Source organism: Anabrus simplex, chromosome 1 (assembly GCF_040414725.1).
Source record: "Anabrus simplex isolate iqAnaSimp1 chromosome 1, ASM4041472v1, whole genome shotgun sequence".
In the NCBI taxonomy this organism is placed as follows: Eukaryota; Metazoa; Arthropoda; class Insecta; order Orthoptera; family Tettigoniidae; genus Anabrus; species Anabrus simplex.
In genome coordinates, this window is record NC_090265.1 from 1,166,015,822 (window position 1) to 1,166,032,850 (window position 17,029).

General features: G+C 35.4%; 1 protein-coding gene across 4 annotated transcripts in view; it reads right to left on the bottom strand.

The window, feature by feature from the left end:
- Window positions 1-9,386: 9,386 nt before the first annotated feature.
- The window catches only part of LOC136877168 (GTP-binding protein Di-Ras2), a 274,902-nt gene continuing 267,259 nt past the window's right edge, over window positions 9,387-17,029 (bottom strand). For all 4 annotated transcript variants that reach the window (XM_068228623.1, XM_067150991.2, XM_067150985.2 and 1 more), the window contains one exon: window positions 9,387-14,768. In XM_068228623.1, the coding sequence (XP_068084724.1) occupies window positions 14,298-14,768 (471 nt within the window). In that variant the 3' untranslated portion in view covers window positions 9,387-14,297. The remainder of the gene's footprint in view (window positions 14,769-17,029) is intronic.

Below are 17,029 nucleotides of genomic sequence, written 5' to 3' on the forward strand. Positions count from 1 at the left end.
ACATATCTGTCCGCCAAGCCCACTGAAATGCATGCACCATCCGACCCTATGAGCAACATTTCCACACCATTCATAGCAGGGACTGGCTGCGTAAGGAATGGCATTACTAACATCGCTCATACCTCGGTCACTTTCATGTTGTCAAAGCCAAGGAAAGATAAGACAGAGACAGATCAATGAAAGTAACAAAATTGCTCTAGCCTATACCAGAAGACATAGTGCTCTGTAAACATGAGGTTCTGCCAGCAAAGGCAGTAGTGAGTATGAAAGAGTATCGTTATGAAAATATTGCAAAGTTTGGATCGGGAAGACTTGGGGGAAAGGAGACGAGCTTCTCGACTAAGTGGTCACTCACTACTGATCTGCATTTAGGGCAGTCGCCCAGGTGGCAGATTCCCTATCTGTTGTTTTCTTAGGCTTTTCTTAAATGATCGCAAAGAAATTGGAAAATTAATGAACATTTCCCTTGGTAAGTTATTCCAATCCCTAACTCCCCTTCCTATAAACGAATATTTGCCCCAATTTGTCCTCTTGAATTCCAACTTTATCTTCATATTGTGATCTTTCCTACTTTTAAAGACACCACTCGAACTTATTCATCTACTGATGTCCTCCCACGCCATCTCTCCACTGACAGCTCGGAACATACCACTTAGGCATAGATATCAAGGATAATTTAATAAAAAACCACCTATTCAGTACTTTCCACGTGAATAGGTGGTTTTTTATTAAATTATCCTTGATATCTATGCCTAACGTCATCTTCAATACGGAACAATAATGAGAGTTGTTACTTGTAACACACCACTTAATCGAGCAGCTTGTCTCCTTTCTCCCAAGTCTTCCCAGCCCAAACTTTGCAACATTTTTGTAACGCTACTCTTTTGTCGGAAATCACCCAGAACAAATTGAGCTATGGGTATGGGTATGTACAATGAATAACAGTAAATTTCCACCTTTTTGATGCTTATATTTGCATTAAGCATGTCAATTAATCACACACAGTACATGTTTCATTCCATTTGGAACATCTTCAGCTGTATTACAATGCTTAGGTGAAATGACAAAGTATTTATCTTCTTAAGAACATCTTAATAAGTACTGTACCTTGTTTTACTTAAAATCCACGTGAATTTAAAAATTGAAATAAATTAAAATCAATGTGGATGAATGGATGAATGGGGTGGTGAAATGGGAAGGAAAATGGATTTACTTATTTTAGCCTATTTTAAAACTATGTCTATTCATTTGAACAGATGTTATTATTTTGCAAGGGTTTTATCTTCATTTGTTCCTTCCAAGGTGAATGTTGCTTGTTTCAATTTTATTAAAGTGTCTCTTGAATTCAATTAATTCACGATCCCTGAAGCTGATTGCTGTCATACTATTGTTAAAAGAGCTTCCCCAAAATCTTGTTGTTGACAAAATCTACTGTGTCCTTGGAGGAACGATGGCTGATGCAGCCTTCCATCTTGTGAAGTAATGATGTAATGATTATTTTTCAAAAACCGAGAGAAAAGGTGTTCTCCATACTGGAGGACTATGGGATTAAGGGTAGATTATTAAAATTAATCAAAGGCATTAATGTTGACAATTGGGCTGCAGTGAGAATTGATGGTAGAATGAGTTCTTGGTTCAGGGTACTTACAGGGTTTAGACATGGCTGTAATCTTTCACCTTTGTTGTTTGTAGTTTACATGGATCATCTGCTGAAAGGTATAAAGTGGCAGGGACAGATTCAATTGTGTGGAAATGTAGAAAGCAGTCTGGCCTATGCTGACGACTTGGTCGTAATGCCAGATTGTGCTGAAAGCCTGCAGTCTAATATCTTCGAACTTGAAAATAGGTGCAACGAGTATGGTATGAAAATTAGCCTTTCAAAGACTAAATTAATGTCAGTAGGTAAGAAATTCAACAATTGAATGTCAGATTGGTGATACAAAGCTAGAACAGGTAGATAATTTCAAGTATTTAGGATGTGTGTTCTCCCAGGATGGTAATATAGTAAATGAGTATAAATCAAGGTGCAGTAAAGCTAATACAGTGAGCTCGCAGATCAACAGTATTCTGTAAGAAGGAAGTGAGCTCCCAGACGAAACTATCTTTATATTGGTCTGTTTTCAGACCAACTTTGCTTTATGGCATCAGAAGCTGGGTGGACTCAGGATATCTTATTCATAAGTTAGAAGTAACAGACATGAAAGTAGCATGAATGATTGCTCATACAAACAGGTGAGAACAATGGTGGGAGGGTACTTGGAATGAGGAGATAAAGGCTAAGTTAGGGGTGAAGTTGATGAATGAAGCTGTACGCATAAACTGGCTTCGGTGGTGGGGTCATGTGAGGCGAATGCAGGAGGATAGGTTACCTAGGAGAATAATGGACTCTATTATGGAGGGTAAGAGAAGTAGAGGGAGACCAAGGCAATGATAGTTAGACTCAGTTTCTTGCAATTTAAAGATAAGAGGTGTAGAACTAAATGAGGCCTCAGTAGTAGTTGTAAATAGAGGATTGTGGCGACGTTTAGTAAATTCACAGAGGCTTGCAGACTGAACGCTGAAAGGCATAACGGGCTATAATGATGATGTATGTATGTACGCATTGGGGGGGGGGGGGAATCTACTTAACATGGAGTGTGGGGTGAAAACAGGAATTGAATTCTTTTTATGAGGATACTTATATATAAAAAACTGAAGAACCATTCTTCCCTCGAGTCGAAAAAAGAATCAAACAACATGTTTCTTTACTTTTAAAAAATATTCCAAATACCTATTCCCAGTGTATGTCACACATGAAAATTTGTATTTGGAATCTTCTTTCAAAGTAAAGAAACACACATTCTTTTGTTTATGGAAAATCCACTTGGGGGGGAGGGGGGAAGTGAATGAATTAAAAAATTAGTTGAATTCTTTGTATGAGGGTACTTATATCTCAAAAGCTAAAGATGTTATAGACGTGAAAATTGATATTTGCAATTTCCTTTAAAAATAAAGAAACCCTCATTTTTTGTTTTTGGAAAAAACACTTACTGGAGTTAAAAGAATTTAAAAAGCAGTTGAATTTTTAAAATGAGTACTGGTATATCTACAGTATATGTCAAGAACTTATAATGTTACAGACATGAAAAATAGTAAATGAAACACTCATTTTTGGGGGGGGGGGGAAATCAGCATAATGGGGGTGGGGGGATGAAAAAAGTGTTGAATTTTTTATGAGGATACTTATATCTAAAAAACTGAAGGTTACAGACATGAAAACTGGTATTTTGAATCTCCTTTATAAATAGACACACATTTTGGGGGGTGGGGGTGGGGAGTTGAAGGAGTGAAAGGGTGTGAAAAGAATTGAAAAAAAACGGGTGAATTTTTAAAATGAGTACCGGTATATCTACTTTTTGTAAGGGTTATTCTGCCCGAAGGCAGGTCCGAACCTCTGCAGAGGTATTCCTGAGCCGGAGTTTACGTGCGGTAGGGTGGCCAGTTCCTTTCTGCTCCTCCATTCCCTTACCCCCCACCAACAGCGCGTGGCAACCCATCCAACTCCTGACCACGCCCAATGTTGCTTAACTTCGGAGATCTCACGGGATCCGGTGTTTCAACACTGCTACGGCCGTTGGTGGTATATCTACAGTGTATGTCAAAAACATAACATGTAACAGACGTAAAACTTGGTATTTTGAAAGTCCTTTAAAAATATAGTAATATGTATTTTTTTTTTTTTTTTTCTTTCAGAAAAGGCACTTAACGGGGGTGAAAAGAAGTGAAAAAGAGTTGAATTATTTTTTATGAGGATACTTATATCTCAAAAACTGAAGATATTACAGACGTGGAAATAGGTATTTCGAATCTTGGACCGATTACTTTTAACAAAATTACAAAATCCATGCGAGCGACGCCACAGGTAACTGTTAGTTTATCATATTTTTCTTAGTTGCATGACTGTTTTGTCTGCTTCAGTTGGATTGATATACAGTTCTGTGGGGCAGCAATGTTAAAAATACATATAGCCCCTCACACTATTGATAAGGGGCTGATTGTTTAAAAGTGCTTCCCAGAAGTTTGGAGGATTGATAAGCCTTTTATTTGTGGCAGATGTAGAACATGTTGTTAGGAGTGTTGTATGGCACTTGGAGAATTTGTTTAACTGAACTCCCAATCATGTTATCTGCTGCAACCAGTGGTGTATGCTGGGATCAAGACATGGGCTACCACTAGATTTAGGTTAACCCTTTTCAATGGTTGGTTTAGAGATCGTCAAGCCTTAAGTGTTTTGATCTGCAGCCAATAGCCAGTGGAGAAGCCTGTTGTGTTGTCAAGGTTGCTTCACAAACTACTGCCCTGGCCTCGGCTACTGCCAATGCTCAACCCCTCGTCAGTGGAGATGGTAGCCTAAAATTTAGCAAATTAAAGTCCGGCTTTGTGGCTAAATGGATAGAACGCTTGCCTTTGGTCCACTGGCCCTGGTTCAGTTCTCAGAATCAACCCCCCTCATACTGTTAATTATCCTGGCTTGGTGACTGGGTGTTTAAACGTCTTCACCATTCATTTTATCCTCATTAGGTCACCACCAAACCTATACAGATGCTATGTACCATTATCATTATTATTATTATTATTATTATTATTATTATTATTATTATTATTATTATTATTATTATTATTATTAAATTAAAATGTTGTATCTTACAGTGATTGTACCCATCATTAAATGGTTAATTAGCTTCCTCGGGAGATCAGTGGTGGTGTCCAACCTATGATCATGGGTTCAATTCCAACCAACAAAAGAGAACACAACCTGAAAGATTGCATTTCATTTTAGCAGATCTACCAATAAAAAGAAAACTACATTGATCCTATAACAGCAGCCCTGCAGTGTCTTCCTACAAGGATGTAGAAGTAAACGGGAGTTAAATACCTGCACTCTGTTATCTCTATAATTAAGTCAGAAGTATGAGGTGAGGAAGTACAGTATATATAATGAGGAATGCATGTTTGATAGTTAGCTGAGGCGATCTGACAGAACTAAACCTAGTACACCTACCCCCCCGCCTCCCGGTCCCCGCACCTATCCAATATATAGCAGCAAGCCACACGGGGCGAGTCGAGGGGAGAAGGGCGAGAGTCTGGGCTGCAATATCAGTCTCTGATGCCTTGCTCTCAGAAATACATGAGGCGTTTTTTCTCACTTCTTTCCGGTTTTGTAAATGAAACAATGTGTCAGATGCTTACATTATAACGTGCTTTAGACTTCCATCATTCTCAGTTGAGGTTTGAGCTTCACTGATAGCCTTGGTAGCCCTCAGTGTATGCCACTGGCTACAACCATTACATTTTGATTTAGTTCATCCCATTTGATCTTTGGAAATTCTCTTTGAATATAAAACTTGTAACACACTTTACCAAAGTCCGTTCATGACCACTGCTAAAAGAGAGAGCAAATAAAGCTTGTAATTATTAAAGTTAAAAATGTAATAGGAAGAATTCTATCATGATAGTTTAATGTTTCTTCTGTTCTTAGGTCTTTACACACTACTGGTGTATTCCAAATCTTTCTTGTGTAAAATGTGGTCCATAAAAATTATGTGAAATATCAAAGAAATTCTCTATTCCCTTGTATATACTTGAAACTTTCAGTATTTCTTGTAACCTATTCAGAAATTCAGTGGGTGAAAAGTGTGAAGATATAAGAGTAATGTGCATGAGGAGTAAGTGAAATCCATTTTGTAAAAGTTTCACAAAGGAATTATGTGAGTCATTCATATATGCATCAAATGTGATAAAAGATATATTCAAGACTGGTTTCTAATCTTGAGGAAGTTGTTACGACCGAGCGAGTTGGCCATGCGGTTAGGGGCACGCAGCTGTGAGCTTTCATTTGGGAGATAGTGGGTTCAAACCCCACTGTCAGTAGCCCTGAAAACGATTTTCTGTGGTTTCCCATTTTTACACCAGGCAAATGCTGAGGGATGTACTGGTACCTTAATTAAAGCAACTGCCACTTCCTTCCCACTCTTAGCCCTTTCCTATCCCATTGTTGCCATAAGATCTATCTGTGTCAGTGCAATGTGAAGCCAACTGTATATATATATAAAAGAAGAGTTGTTATGATTTACTTATATCACTGCAGTTTTCCTTTGTTGTGAATTGCTTTACCTCTTTATCCACCTTTATGTTTATTGTGAGAGTTGAACTTCATGATTGTTCTAATCATTTCTTGTTTGTGAAGTTTGGCTCCTTGGCTAAATGGTTAGTGCAATGACCTTTGGTTCAGAGGACCCTTGGTTCTATTCTCAGTCATTTTGGGGAATTTAACTGCATATGGTTAATTCCTCTAGCTTGGAGGCTGAGTGTTTGTTTTTTGTCTTATACACATCTTTTCATCTACATACAACATGATACACCGCACTACCAAACATCACAGAAAACACAATAGTGAATACATTCTTCGACATAGGGTTGGCATCAGGAAGAGTGTCCGGCTGTTAAACTGGGGCAAATCCATACCAAGTACCAAACCCAGGAAATTGGGAAAATGGCCAAGGAGGAGATGATTTCTTGTTTGCAAAGGCAGAATTACAAAGAGGTGCAGATGGACCATCTGAAAGCAGAATGCTCTGTTTGCTAGGCATCTGTTGAATCTTTTATCCTGGTTCATGAAGAACAGTGTACTAACTTTGTGACTCAAGTTGCAGGTCCTTTTGAAGAATGCCCTGATCTTTACTAAATTAACATAATCTTCATGATTAAGAAATTCAGATGTTGTATTCCTGATACTGAGTTTGTAAAATATGCACCAAAAATATCATTCACTAGGACTGTTTGTTAGAGAATGTCAGATATATAGGTATTTCATTGAATTCTTAGCTGTTGAACTGATTTCTCTTAAATCTGTTAATAGAAATAATTACAGTACTAAATATGTCTGGAAATCAACATAGTGCAATTCTTACAGTTAAATATTTCCTCAAACAACAGTTTAAGTGAAATTTTTATTGAACCAGCTCACTTCTTGTCTATACCTTAGCCCTGTTTCTGCTGAAGAGTTAAAATTGATCAATTTTTTACATAAGTGTTGCATTAATGGTACGTTAAGTACATGTTTTACTAACTCTTGTAATTTTCCCTGGCATGTTATTCATCTCTAGGAATATTGCATTTGATATCAAATTTATTACTTTGCAAATGATCCAAGTATGAAAGCCAGATGTAGTTAGCATAGAACCTTCTGCAATATATAGAAATTGTGAAACACATGAAGAGGAAGAAGCTTGTTGGCACACACATACAGAAGCTGTCCCATGTGGGAGGATCGTTGTGGTTGTGAACACGGTTCTTTTGGTCTTTTTACAATAAGACAACTCTATATAATAAGAAGCGACAAATTACACCCATAAATAATTATATGATGCTGTAATAATAAGTCAGATATATAATTCTTTTATGATGTTGTCACTGTCACACAATAGACTTATTAAAGGAGTTATTTCTTGCCTTTTAATATTTTTCTATTCACCAATTATGAGAAATTCTTTATTATATAATATATATGCTACAAATATTTTATGGAACTTAACAATGAACAAAATATTATTCTACAAATGTTTAATATTGTTACTATCATTTCTCTCTGATTTAAGGCTTTATTTGATTCTTTAGATAACAATATAAGAAAATTCTTTCAGGAAGGAAGAAAGGTTTTGGTATAAAAGTGATGTGTCTTATTAAAATTTTACTTGAAGCTTGAAACCAAAGTGCATTTCAAATATGTATTATTTCAAAAGAAATAATTTTTTAACTAATCAGGTCAATTTTCAAATTCCGTAACTGTAGAGCAATCCTGAAGAAAGAAATATCCCCATAATGGCAAATACTATATTTTAAAACTACTGCTAATAGATGTCACTGAATTTTAATAATTAATACCAGCATGTAATATTTCCTTTTATGATACTGTACCATCAAAAGTAAATTTGTAAACAGGCCTTACTTTTTATGAAACTTTACATCATTATCATTCAATTAATGCCTTTACTACAGAGGGGAAATTGATCTTTTTACATTGAAGTTACTCAACCTAAGCAAGAATGCATTTAAAAATACCTTTCTGTATTCTACTCTGATAGTTACCTTTTTGTATTCTACTGTGATAGTAACAAGATCAAAATCTGGAGACAAATATTTTGCAGTGTGTTGCCAGTAGGTATTCATACACTGCACAAGTTAAGGGTTTAAATATATATATATAGTTTTAAATTTTTTTATAAACTTTCTTTGGCCTGTCCTTTGGATCATTAACAAATATTAATTTGGTAATCTTCATGAAATGTTAGTGGAGAACAACTTCCTTCTCTGTTGTAAAGTGCAATATATTATCATTCTGCATTTCTAGAAACATTTTCTTCTCTGAGTTTTGTTTTATTTTGTTATGTTTCAGAAGGGTAAAGTGAGATCTAAATATCTAGTACCATTTCTGTGTTAAACAACTAATACAATTATTTAGAACCAGCAGGTAGACTATGCGTTCATTGTGTTACTGTATTTTAGCTCCACCCTTCTGAGGGGTTAAAAATGTGTGTTACTCTACATTTCTCGACCTTGTGTCACATTCCTCTTAAGCCTTCCTTGGACAATCTCTGCTCTTTTCCTATTACAGTGGTATTAGGTTAGTGAAGCTAACGAAGTCTTCCATCGTCCTATTTTTCACAGTTCTTGCCTTTATTTATGCAATACACTCTTTTTTTTTTTTGTGGTTGAAACCCTTTCTCTTCCATCCTCAATACTGTGAGAGCTGATAACCTTGTTGTTTTGCCTGTTAGAACATTTCTAAAAGTATTTTATATGTTAAGATGAGGGTGAGTCAAATCAAACCAAAACCTTGTTTGTTATTTGTGATCTGACAGCAAAGCTGCTAGATGCTACTTTAAAGCAAGCAAATTTGGAGCTTTGATTATTTATCTAAAGTCATAGCCATTCAGTAGGTTGGCTGTGCAGTTGGGATTGTTTTGCTGTGAGCTTGTATTAGGGAGATAGTAGGTCGGAATCCCTCCACAACAGTCTAAATATGGTTTTTAATGGTTTCCCATTTTCACATCAGTCTGTAGCTTCTTCCTATTCTTTTCTTCATGGGGCCTCTAAATATTAGTTACTAATTAGCGTCGACCTCTAAGATCTTTTGCTACGATGTTTTTTCTTCATTCCCACCTAGATATACCAGCTCCCTTCACAAAGCTGCAGGTTGTTCCTATTGGGTCTTCTTGGATTTTTTCTCTCTCTTCACCTGGTAGTCCTAGAGTGGAGAGTCTGATTCTACCCAGCGCCTCACATTCGAAAAGTATGAATCAAAGGAATCAGCTGAACACATTGCATTTCCTACTTATATTGTCAGTCTGTAGCTTAGTTATGATCAAAGCCATTGGGGTGCCGGAAACCTTTGATGAGTCAGTGTGAACCACTGAAAATAAAAGTAAATTCATAACCAAGTGTTTTACAAGGAATTCAAGCCACAGGGTCACTATTGTTCCAGATCTGTGATTTATGGATATGCCACTGCATTCTTTATTAAGATGAGGGTGGTGCTTATTATTTTAAGGGAAAGTACAACTAGGCAACCATTCCCTCCTAACACTAATCATAAGAGGAAATGGAAGAGTTCTGACATTCCAAAAATTAGGGCACCGGCAAATAAAAGAGAAGGGAAAGACTCCCTAGGCCAAATAAATATAATCCCATCAGGATTGGATGAGAACAAGAGACATGGATGATATGGAAATTAGTAGATATTCCCAAATTCCAGAGTCAAAGAATCATGACTGAAATCAAATCACCGAGCAAGTGGCCGTGCTGTTAGAGTCGCGCAGCTGTGAGCTTGCATTCGGGAGATAGTGGGTTCGAACCCCACTGTCGGGAGCCCTGAAGATGGTTTTCCATGGTGTCCCATTTTCACACCAGGCAAATGCTGGGGCTGTACCTTAATGAAGGCCACAGCCGCTACCTTCCCAATATCCCACTCTTCCGTCGCCGAAAACCTTCAATGTGTTAGTGCAACGTTAAACAAATAGAAAAAAAAAAATCAAATCTAGAATTTCTGGAATGTGAGACTGATTCACAACATCTCCAATTATCATTAATAAAGATGAAAGATCAAGAATCTATGATATCTGTGTATATTATACCAAATTCTAGCTTCAATAAAAAATGTTGTCTATTTATTTTCTTGCTTTGAACATTTTGGTTTGATGTGGCATTGGAGTTACATTGGTTTTTCTTAAAAATATGACTTTTATACTGCCATAAAAAAAAATACATAAAATCTTGATGCAATGATTTACACTCAGAATTTTGGTTCATAATTTCATTTTTTTATATTACCTTTCAGGTTTAAGAAAGGAAACAAGCTTACTTCTGTACACAGAAACCTGAATTGTACTGTCATTTCACCAGTATTGATGGAAGTAAAGCATGGCACTCTGATAGTAATCACAAAATTATAATTTCATTTTTCAGGTCCAATTGATGGGTAATGTTTGCTGGTTCCTATTGGATAAAACTGGATTACTGCTATAATTATTTCATTATATTTGACGCAGTACTCATTACTGTAAGTACATAAATCCATCGATGATTTTATGAATTTGTTCATGTATTTTAATGTTGTTTACAATATCCTTACAAGTAATTTTCACAGGGTTTTCATAGTTTCCAACAAATAATTTTATAACCGAATAGATCAAGTCAAATAAAAATTTATAGCTCCATTTTTAGTTTACTGTAGGTAAAGTGAAATATAAAGGATGGATACTCGTGACATTTTTAAAAGATGTTAAGATGAGGGTGAGTCAAACCAAAATCTTAAAAGTGTGATGTCTGTCTGTTAGGTCATCAGTCCAGAGGCTGGTTGGATCCTCAAATAGCGCCACCAAAGGTTATGCGGTTATAAAGAAACCCCAAAAACCAATGGCAGCACCAAAATGAGGCATACTAGGCAAGATGAAGATTGAGGTAGTTTGCCATTGCTTTCCTCACTGGGTCCGAAAGTACTATTGCAGCACAACTGACCCTATGAGCAACACCTTTCATAACACTCAGATGCACTAGTTGTGCTCTGAATGTCATTACTCAGCACTACCCATACTCCAGCAACTTCCATATTGTCACAGCCATGGATGTTGACTGGGACTTTGGTGGAAGCTACACTTTACTCTGACCTGTGCCAAGAGATGGATGCAAAAGTACTGTATCCATCAAGAAATGACAGCAGGCAGTGTGATAAAGGTTCGAAATGTTGCACCATGTTTCTGTCCGTTGGCAGTTCTCTTACGAAGGCTTTAATGAACATCCTATAGGTGGCAACACCATGCAAAGAAGCAAACACCATCAAAGTATTAGTATATCAATGGCCACCGAACTTCAGATATGCGAGAAGGAAAAACAATCTGGTTTTTGAGTAATGAAGGTTTGACACCTATCAAATTCATCGATGAATGATGATTCAGAATGGTGATTCACATGTATCACAGCAACATTGCAATGCTTCGGCCCATACTGCCTGCGAAACAGTTGCAACCAACCAAGGCCTGCATTTTGAGCGTCTTCCATAGCCATCGTATTTACCAGACCTCGTCTCTAATTTATTTCTATACATTTGGACCGCTCAAGGAAGCACAGGGAAGAGAGACATTCCATTGGGATGAAAGCGAAGGATGAAGGCGGGTATAAGAGTTTGCGCAAACAACCAAAGGATTTTCCCTTTATTTTTTTTCTTTCTTTTTCTTCTCTCCTCTAGAAGAATCCATGCACATTGTAAGCAGTGGAGAACTTGCAGTGAACATAACGTAGACTACATAAAAAAAATGTTACAGTAGTGTACCACTTTCATTCAATAAAATAAATTGAAAAAATATTTAGGTTTTCATTTCACTTGCCCTCAAATGTTGAGAATGTTAAACAAGATAATATACCAGTAATCATTAGTAAGTACATATCATAATGTTGTGCAGATCTGTTTTGAATTAACATATGAGTATTCAGCATCATAGCATTGTGTGTTATTACTTTCCTGCTTAACCTTATCTGTGAATTTTATTACCAGTACCAGTACATGTGATGTCATGGAAAATTTCGTACTATAGATGTAAATTTTGAGCTCTCTGAAAGACTCCTAGAGCTCAATTTCCAGACCAAGTCTAAACTCAGTGAAGAGAATGTTGAAGAAGTTGCAGTATGTTTCATTCTTATTATGGTGGCCTACTATAAATGAAAATTGAAATTATCATACACCATTTAGACATGGTGACTGCTTAATGTAACCAAAAAATAAGATTTAGCTCTACATTTTTAACATAACTCTGTACATAACTAATGTAGGTACTTACATAAAGTCAAATGTAAGAGTTACCGGTATATATATATTTAAAGCAGTTTTTAAAATTTGAGGTTGATTTCTAGGCATTATTATCCAGACTGGACAGAATTGTATGATAACCAAGAATACTGCTTTATGTAACTATACTTCTCATCTAAACCTTCAATGTACATGAATAACAATAGTTCCTTCCTACATTTAACAACATTAAATTTTGTCACTTAGCAAGATTAAAAAATAAAAACACCATGTAGTCAACAAGTTCTGTCATAGATATGTTACTGGTCAAGTATAACAGACACTCATAATTCAAATCAGAATTTAATAATGAAACTTCCAAAACCAACCATATTACAGAAAGCACCTAATTATTGTATACTCTCTTGTATTTTTGATTTAAGTTTAAATATTTAGTTCTTTGAGCACTGATATTTTAAGAAGAAAATTAATTACTTCTTATATTCTCTATTAACTAACTCATCAGTGTTTATTGTGCAATTTTTTTAAAAACTCTAATATTAGCCAACAGAATTTATATTACTCTGCAGATTATTATGAATTAATACTAATAATATTAAATATTGAAACCAATTCTGACACTTGAGGTATGAGTAAAATTTAAGGTTAACATGACAACATTTTGCAATTATGTTCAAAATAAGAAAATTCCAACATGTATGCATATGCATAAGAACAAATGTTTTAAACTAAGATCTTGTTTGTCAAGTCAGGCTGGGAAGCACTTAGAAACTTTTCTCCATACTATTACCCTTCTTCATCTGTAGCAATAGAACAGTCCTTCACTGCAACCAAATTTAAAGAGAGTCTCCATATTTCTGTATTCCTATACATGTACTTTTCTGATTGTCTGTAAATCTTAAAACTTCTGTTCAAGAGAGATTTTCTTTTTTTTTTTTTTTCACACCCTGGATGCACATGATAATATCAGTAGACTGAGTGGGTAAATTGAAATGACAATTTTTTTGTTTCTTTGATTTTTGTTATAACTAAGCAATAACTTCACTCAATTCTTTTTCCTTTTTTATTACATATATGAGTATAAAACATGAAATTACACTGATTATTTTGTATAACTTTAATAACAAAACATTCATTCCAACAATGCTAAATTGATTTTTGTGACCATCACATATATGGAATGTGTTAATATAAAACAGCTTGCTTGCTATCTGACTGAAGTTCCTATTAGACTCTACAAGCTTTTACAATCTTTCTTTTATTTTTGTCACATCCTAGAAGTTTCTTTCCTATTTGGTACTTGTGGAATGTTTTCTTGGCATGATGAGTTCTTTGTCAATTTCATAAAATTATGAATAAACAGATGTATTGGAGTGACACGTTCTTGTTCTTTGAATCTCCAATTATTTATTCTCTCCCACATTGTTGTGAACTTGTTCCTAAAATTTAAGTTTCATGGAAGTATGTAGTATTAACTTTTGTGATACCTATGTATCAATAGTTTTTTAAACAGTCGTACAGTATATAGTATGAAAAGAAAATGTAATTGTGGGTTCTTTTTTTTTTTTTTTTTGTTCACTTTCAAATTTATTCTTGAAGGATTCTTTTATGCTAAATGCATTCTTATGGATTTTTTTTCTGTATTTATTGATTAACATTTACTTCAGGTTTTCAAATGAAATTTACTTTAAAAGTGACATAAAATCTTGGTGAAAAGCTAAGCTTCAATGCCATTCATTTCTTCCTGTTTTTCATTTATAATGAGCATTATTCCTAAGTTCCACCATATGAAAGTGGAAAACTTTGTTGTGTATTGCTATACTTGCTATGGTGTTGCTAATCACACTCGCACAATTCACTGTAACTGTCCTTTTACATTCTCAGGTTTTTAAATCGTACTTCACTTAACATTAGTGTTTCTTCATTATATATCCAACCAATCGAATGGTTGATCACTTCACATAACAGTACACTTTTCCTTAATTTTATTTGATCCAGGTAATTTCTGCCGACTACTCTTCTTGGATCCTAGTTCCAAAGAGATATTCCTGTTCTTCTCCATGTTCAGCAGTTCTTGGAAGAGTTCCTTGACATTGTGATTGGTCTTAGCTGAGGTTTCCATAAAATTACAGCCCCAACGCTGGGCCTCTGCCTCACCATCAGTGGCAGATACTTCCCGGTTCTCCACTTCGTCACACTTGTTGCCAACCAGCATAACGGGGATGGCAGCCAGATCAGCTCCCTTCATCTCGCGGATAACCTCCCAGATTGGCCTCAACTCTTCTAAGGACTGGCGAGACGTGACCGAGTACACAAGAATGAAGGCATGTCCCTTGGAGATAGACAACCTCTGCATGGCTGGGAACTGATGAGAGCCGGTTGTGTCTGTTATCTGCAGTGTGCAGATATTTTTATTACAGCTGATCACCTGCAACAGATTATATCTATATTATTGCTCATATATCCCAACTATCCTTCATATAAACATTTGGAAATTGTCTGTTTTATATGAACTCATTGAGGTACCATGGATCAAGTTTATTACATTTATTGAAGGTGATCTACTCTGTTGAGTTACGTGCAGGGTGATGAAACTCACAAAATCAAAATCCAGTATACCCTTCCTGGAACACCCTCTCTTACAAAGATTGTCAGTCATGATACAAAATATATAAAGTATAACCTGTAATACAAAGTTATCAGAACACCCAAAATACAATTAGGAAAAGCAAAATAAACAGAAGTTGTTAAAACAAAGCACTCACCTGAAAACAAATTAATAATGAAAAACCTTGTCTAAGTCTATTCTGTAAGTAAGTCACAGCCTTCTGGAAACCTATCTCATAATATGCATAGGTATCCTGCATGTCTATGTTGCACGTAATGTGAGAGTGCTGTGGTCACTTCTATCAGGAAGTTGGTCGTGGTGATGGTAATTGATACAGGATAATAAATTAAGGTTGCAAAATAATGTATTAAAAAAGTTCAAATACAACATCAGAACAAGATGGGCACCTTAACTGGTACATAATAGCACCTTGAAAGCATTTCTGCAGGACTTCAAAGCATAGGAAAAGAAAACCTGGACAATCTTGGATTTCTGGATAATTTGGTCACTCTAGTTCTACTAGTACATGTTGTTCTCAAGTGTGCATCTTAGGTGTGGGTCTCTATGGTATTTGAGAGTTCTAATGTTTTGTATGTAAGTGTAATAAATGAAAATGTTAGGTGCTACAATAATAATAATAATAATAATAATAATAATAATAATAATAATAATAATAATAATAATAATAATAATAATAATAATAATAATAATAATAATAATAATAATAATAATAATAATAATAATAATGATGCAGATAGATATGTGGAAAATATTCAGCATATAACATGTTCCTATCAAAAAGCACCTAAATGATATGTTCAAGACTTCAGCGTCTTCAACTGTTGAAGATATCAACAATGATAAAATCATACATTCATACTAATGGAGTGCAAAGATGTTTGAAATTCAAACTAATGGTATTGGTGAAAATATCTTGGTTAGTGGGAGTCAGGCTAATTTAAGTTCAAACACAAAGATTCTAATCCAACTAAACCACTAAGTGCACTTTACCCATGTGAGGTGGCATGGGGTGGTCTTTTATGATTTGTCATGGTTTTATTTAGGTGTAGTTCTTACACAACAAACAGACTGCATCCACCATATATACCTTTGCCCAACATTCCTTTACCTGCAGGAAGTAACATCCTAGCAAAAGTGATCGAATCCAAGAAAGAAGTATTTTTGTTTAGCCATATTGTTAATAATGTTTCTTTAGACCCTGTGCTACCAGTTCTATCAGCAGGGTGAATAGCTGTTCCAGTCTTGAGAGTATTACTCCAACAGAAAGTAGCTATCTGATTTGAGTCTTTATTGACCATTATAAATCATATTTAGAAAAGCTATGGAAAAGGAAAATATGGGTGGTGAAATTAGTGTGAGTGAAGATGAACTAGGAGTAGCAGAAACTTATAGTGATACAAAACAGCATGGAGAAGAATAGGAATATGAATACCTAGTGACAGCGATGTACCAATTTCAGAACATTTGTAATATCTTAGAGATGAAGCTTCCACGGTGTTTAGAATTATTTAGTTTATTTTCCGGGTTGAACCGTGTTGTTGTTTTCCGTACATTATGTACAGTTTGCCGACGTTTCTAATACATTGCAGTATTCTTTGTCAAGGTGACTTGCTGCCTGAGAGACTGATTACCTCGGATCGAGTAGGGGTATTTCAGTCGCCTTGACAAAGAATACTGCAATGTATTCGAAACATTGGCAAACTGTACATAATGTACATGGTTCATCCTGGAAAATAAACTAAATAATTTGTAATCTTCCTGGAATACATGATATAACATTGAGAACAATGCAGCTTCCTCAAAATTCACATAGAGGAGCCTAAAATATTGTGTATTATTTACCAAGTGTAAAATCTGTAGCAAAAAGGGAGTCCTCTCGCAAAGTAGGTGGGAATATTTTTCCCTTTTAAACTAATATGTTAATTTTTTTCAGGCATGATTTTAGAAAATGAACATCTTATTCTATCTGACAACTGTTGAGAAGAATTATGAATGTGAAAACAGGATTAAGCAAGTTAAAATGTTGGATAGTAATTATAGGTACTACAATGCTTGTTGAT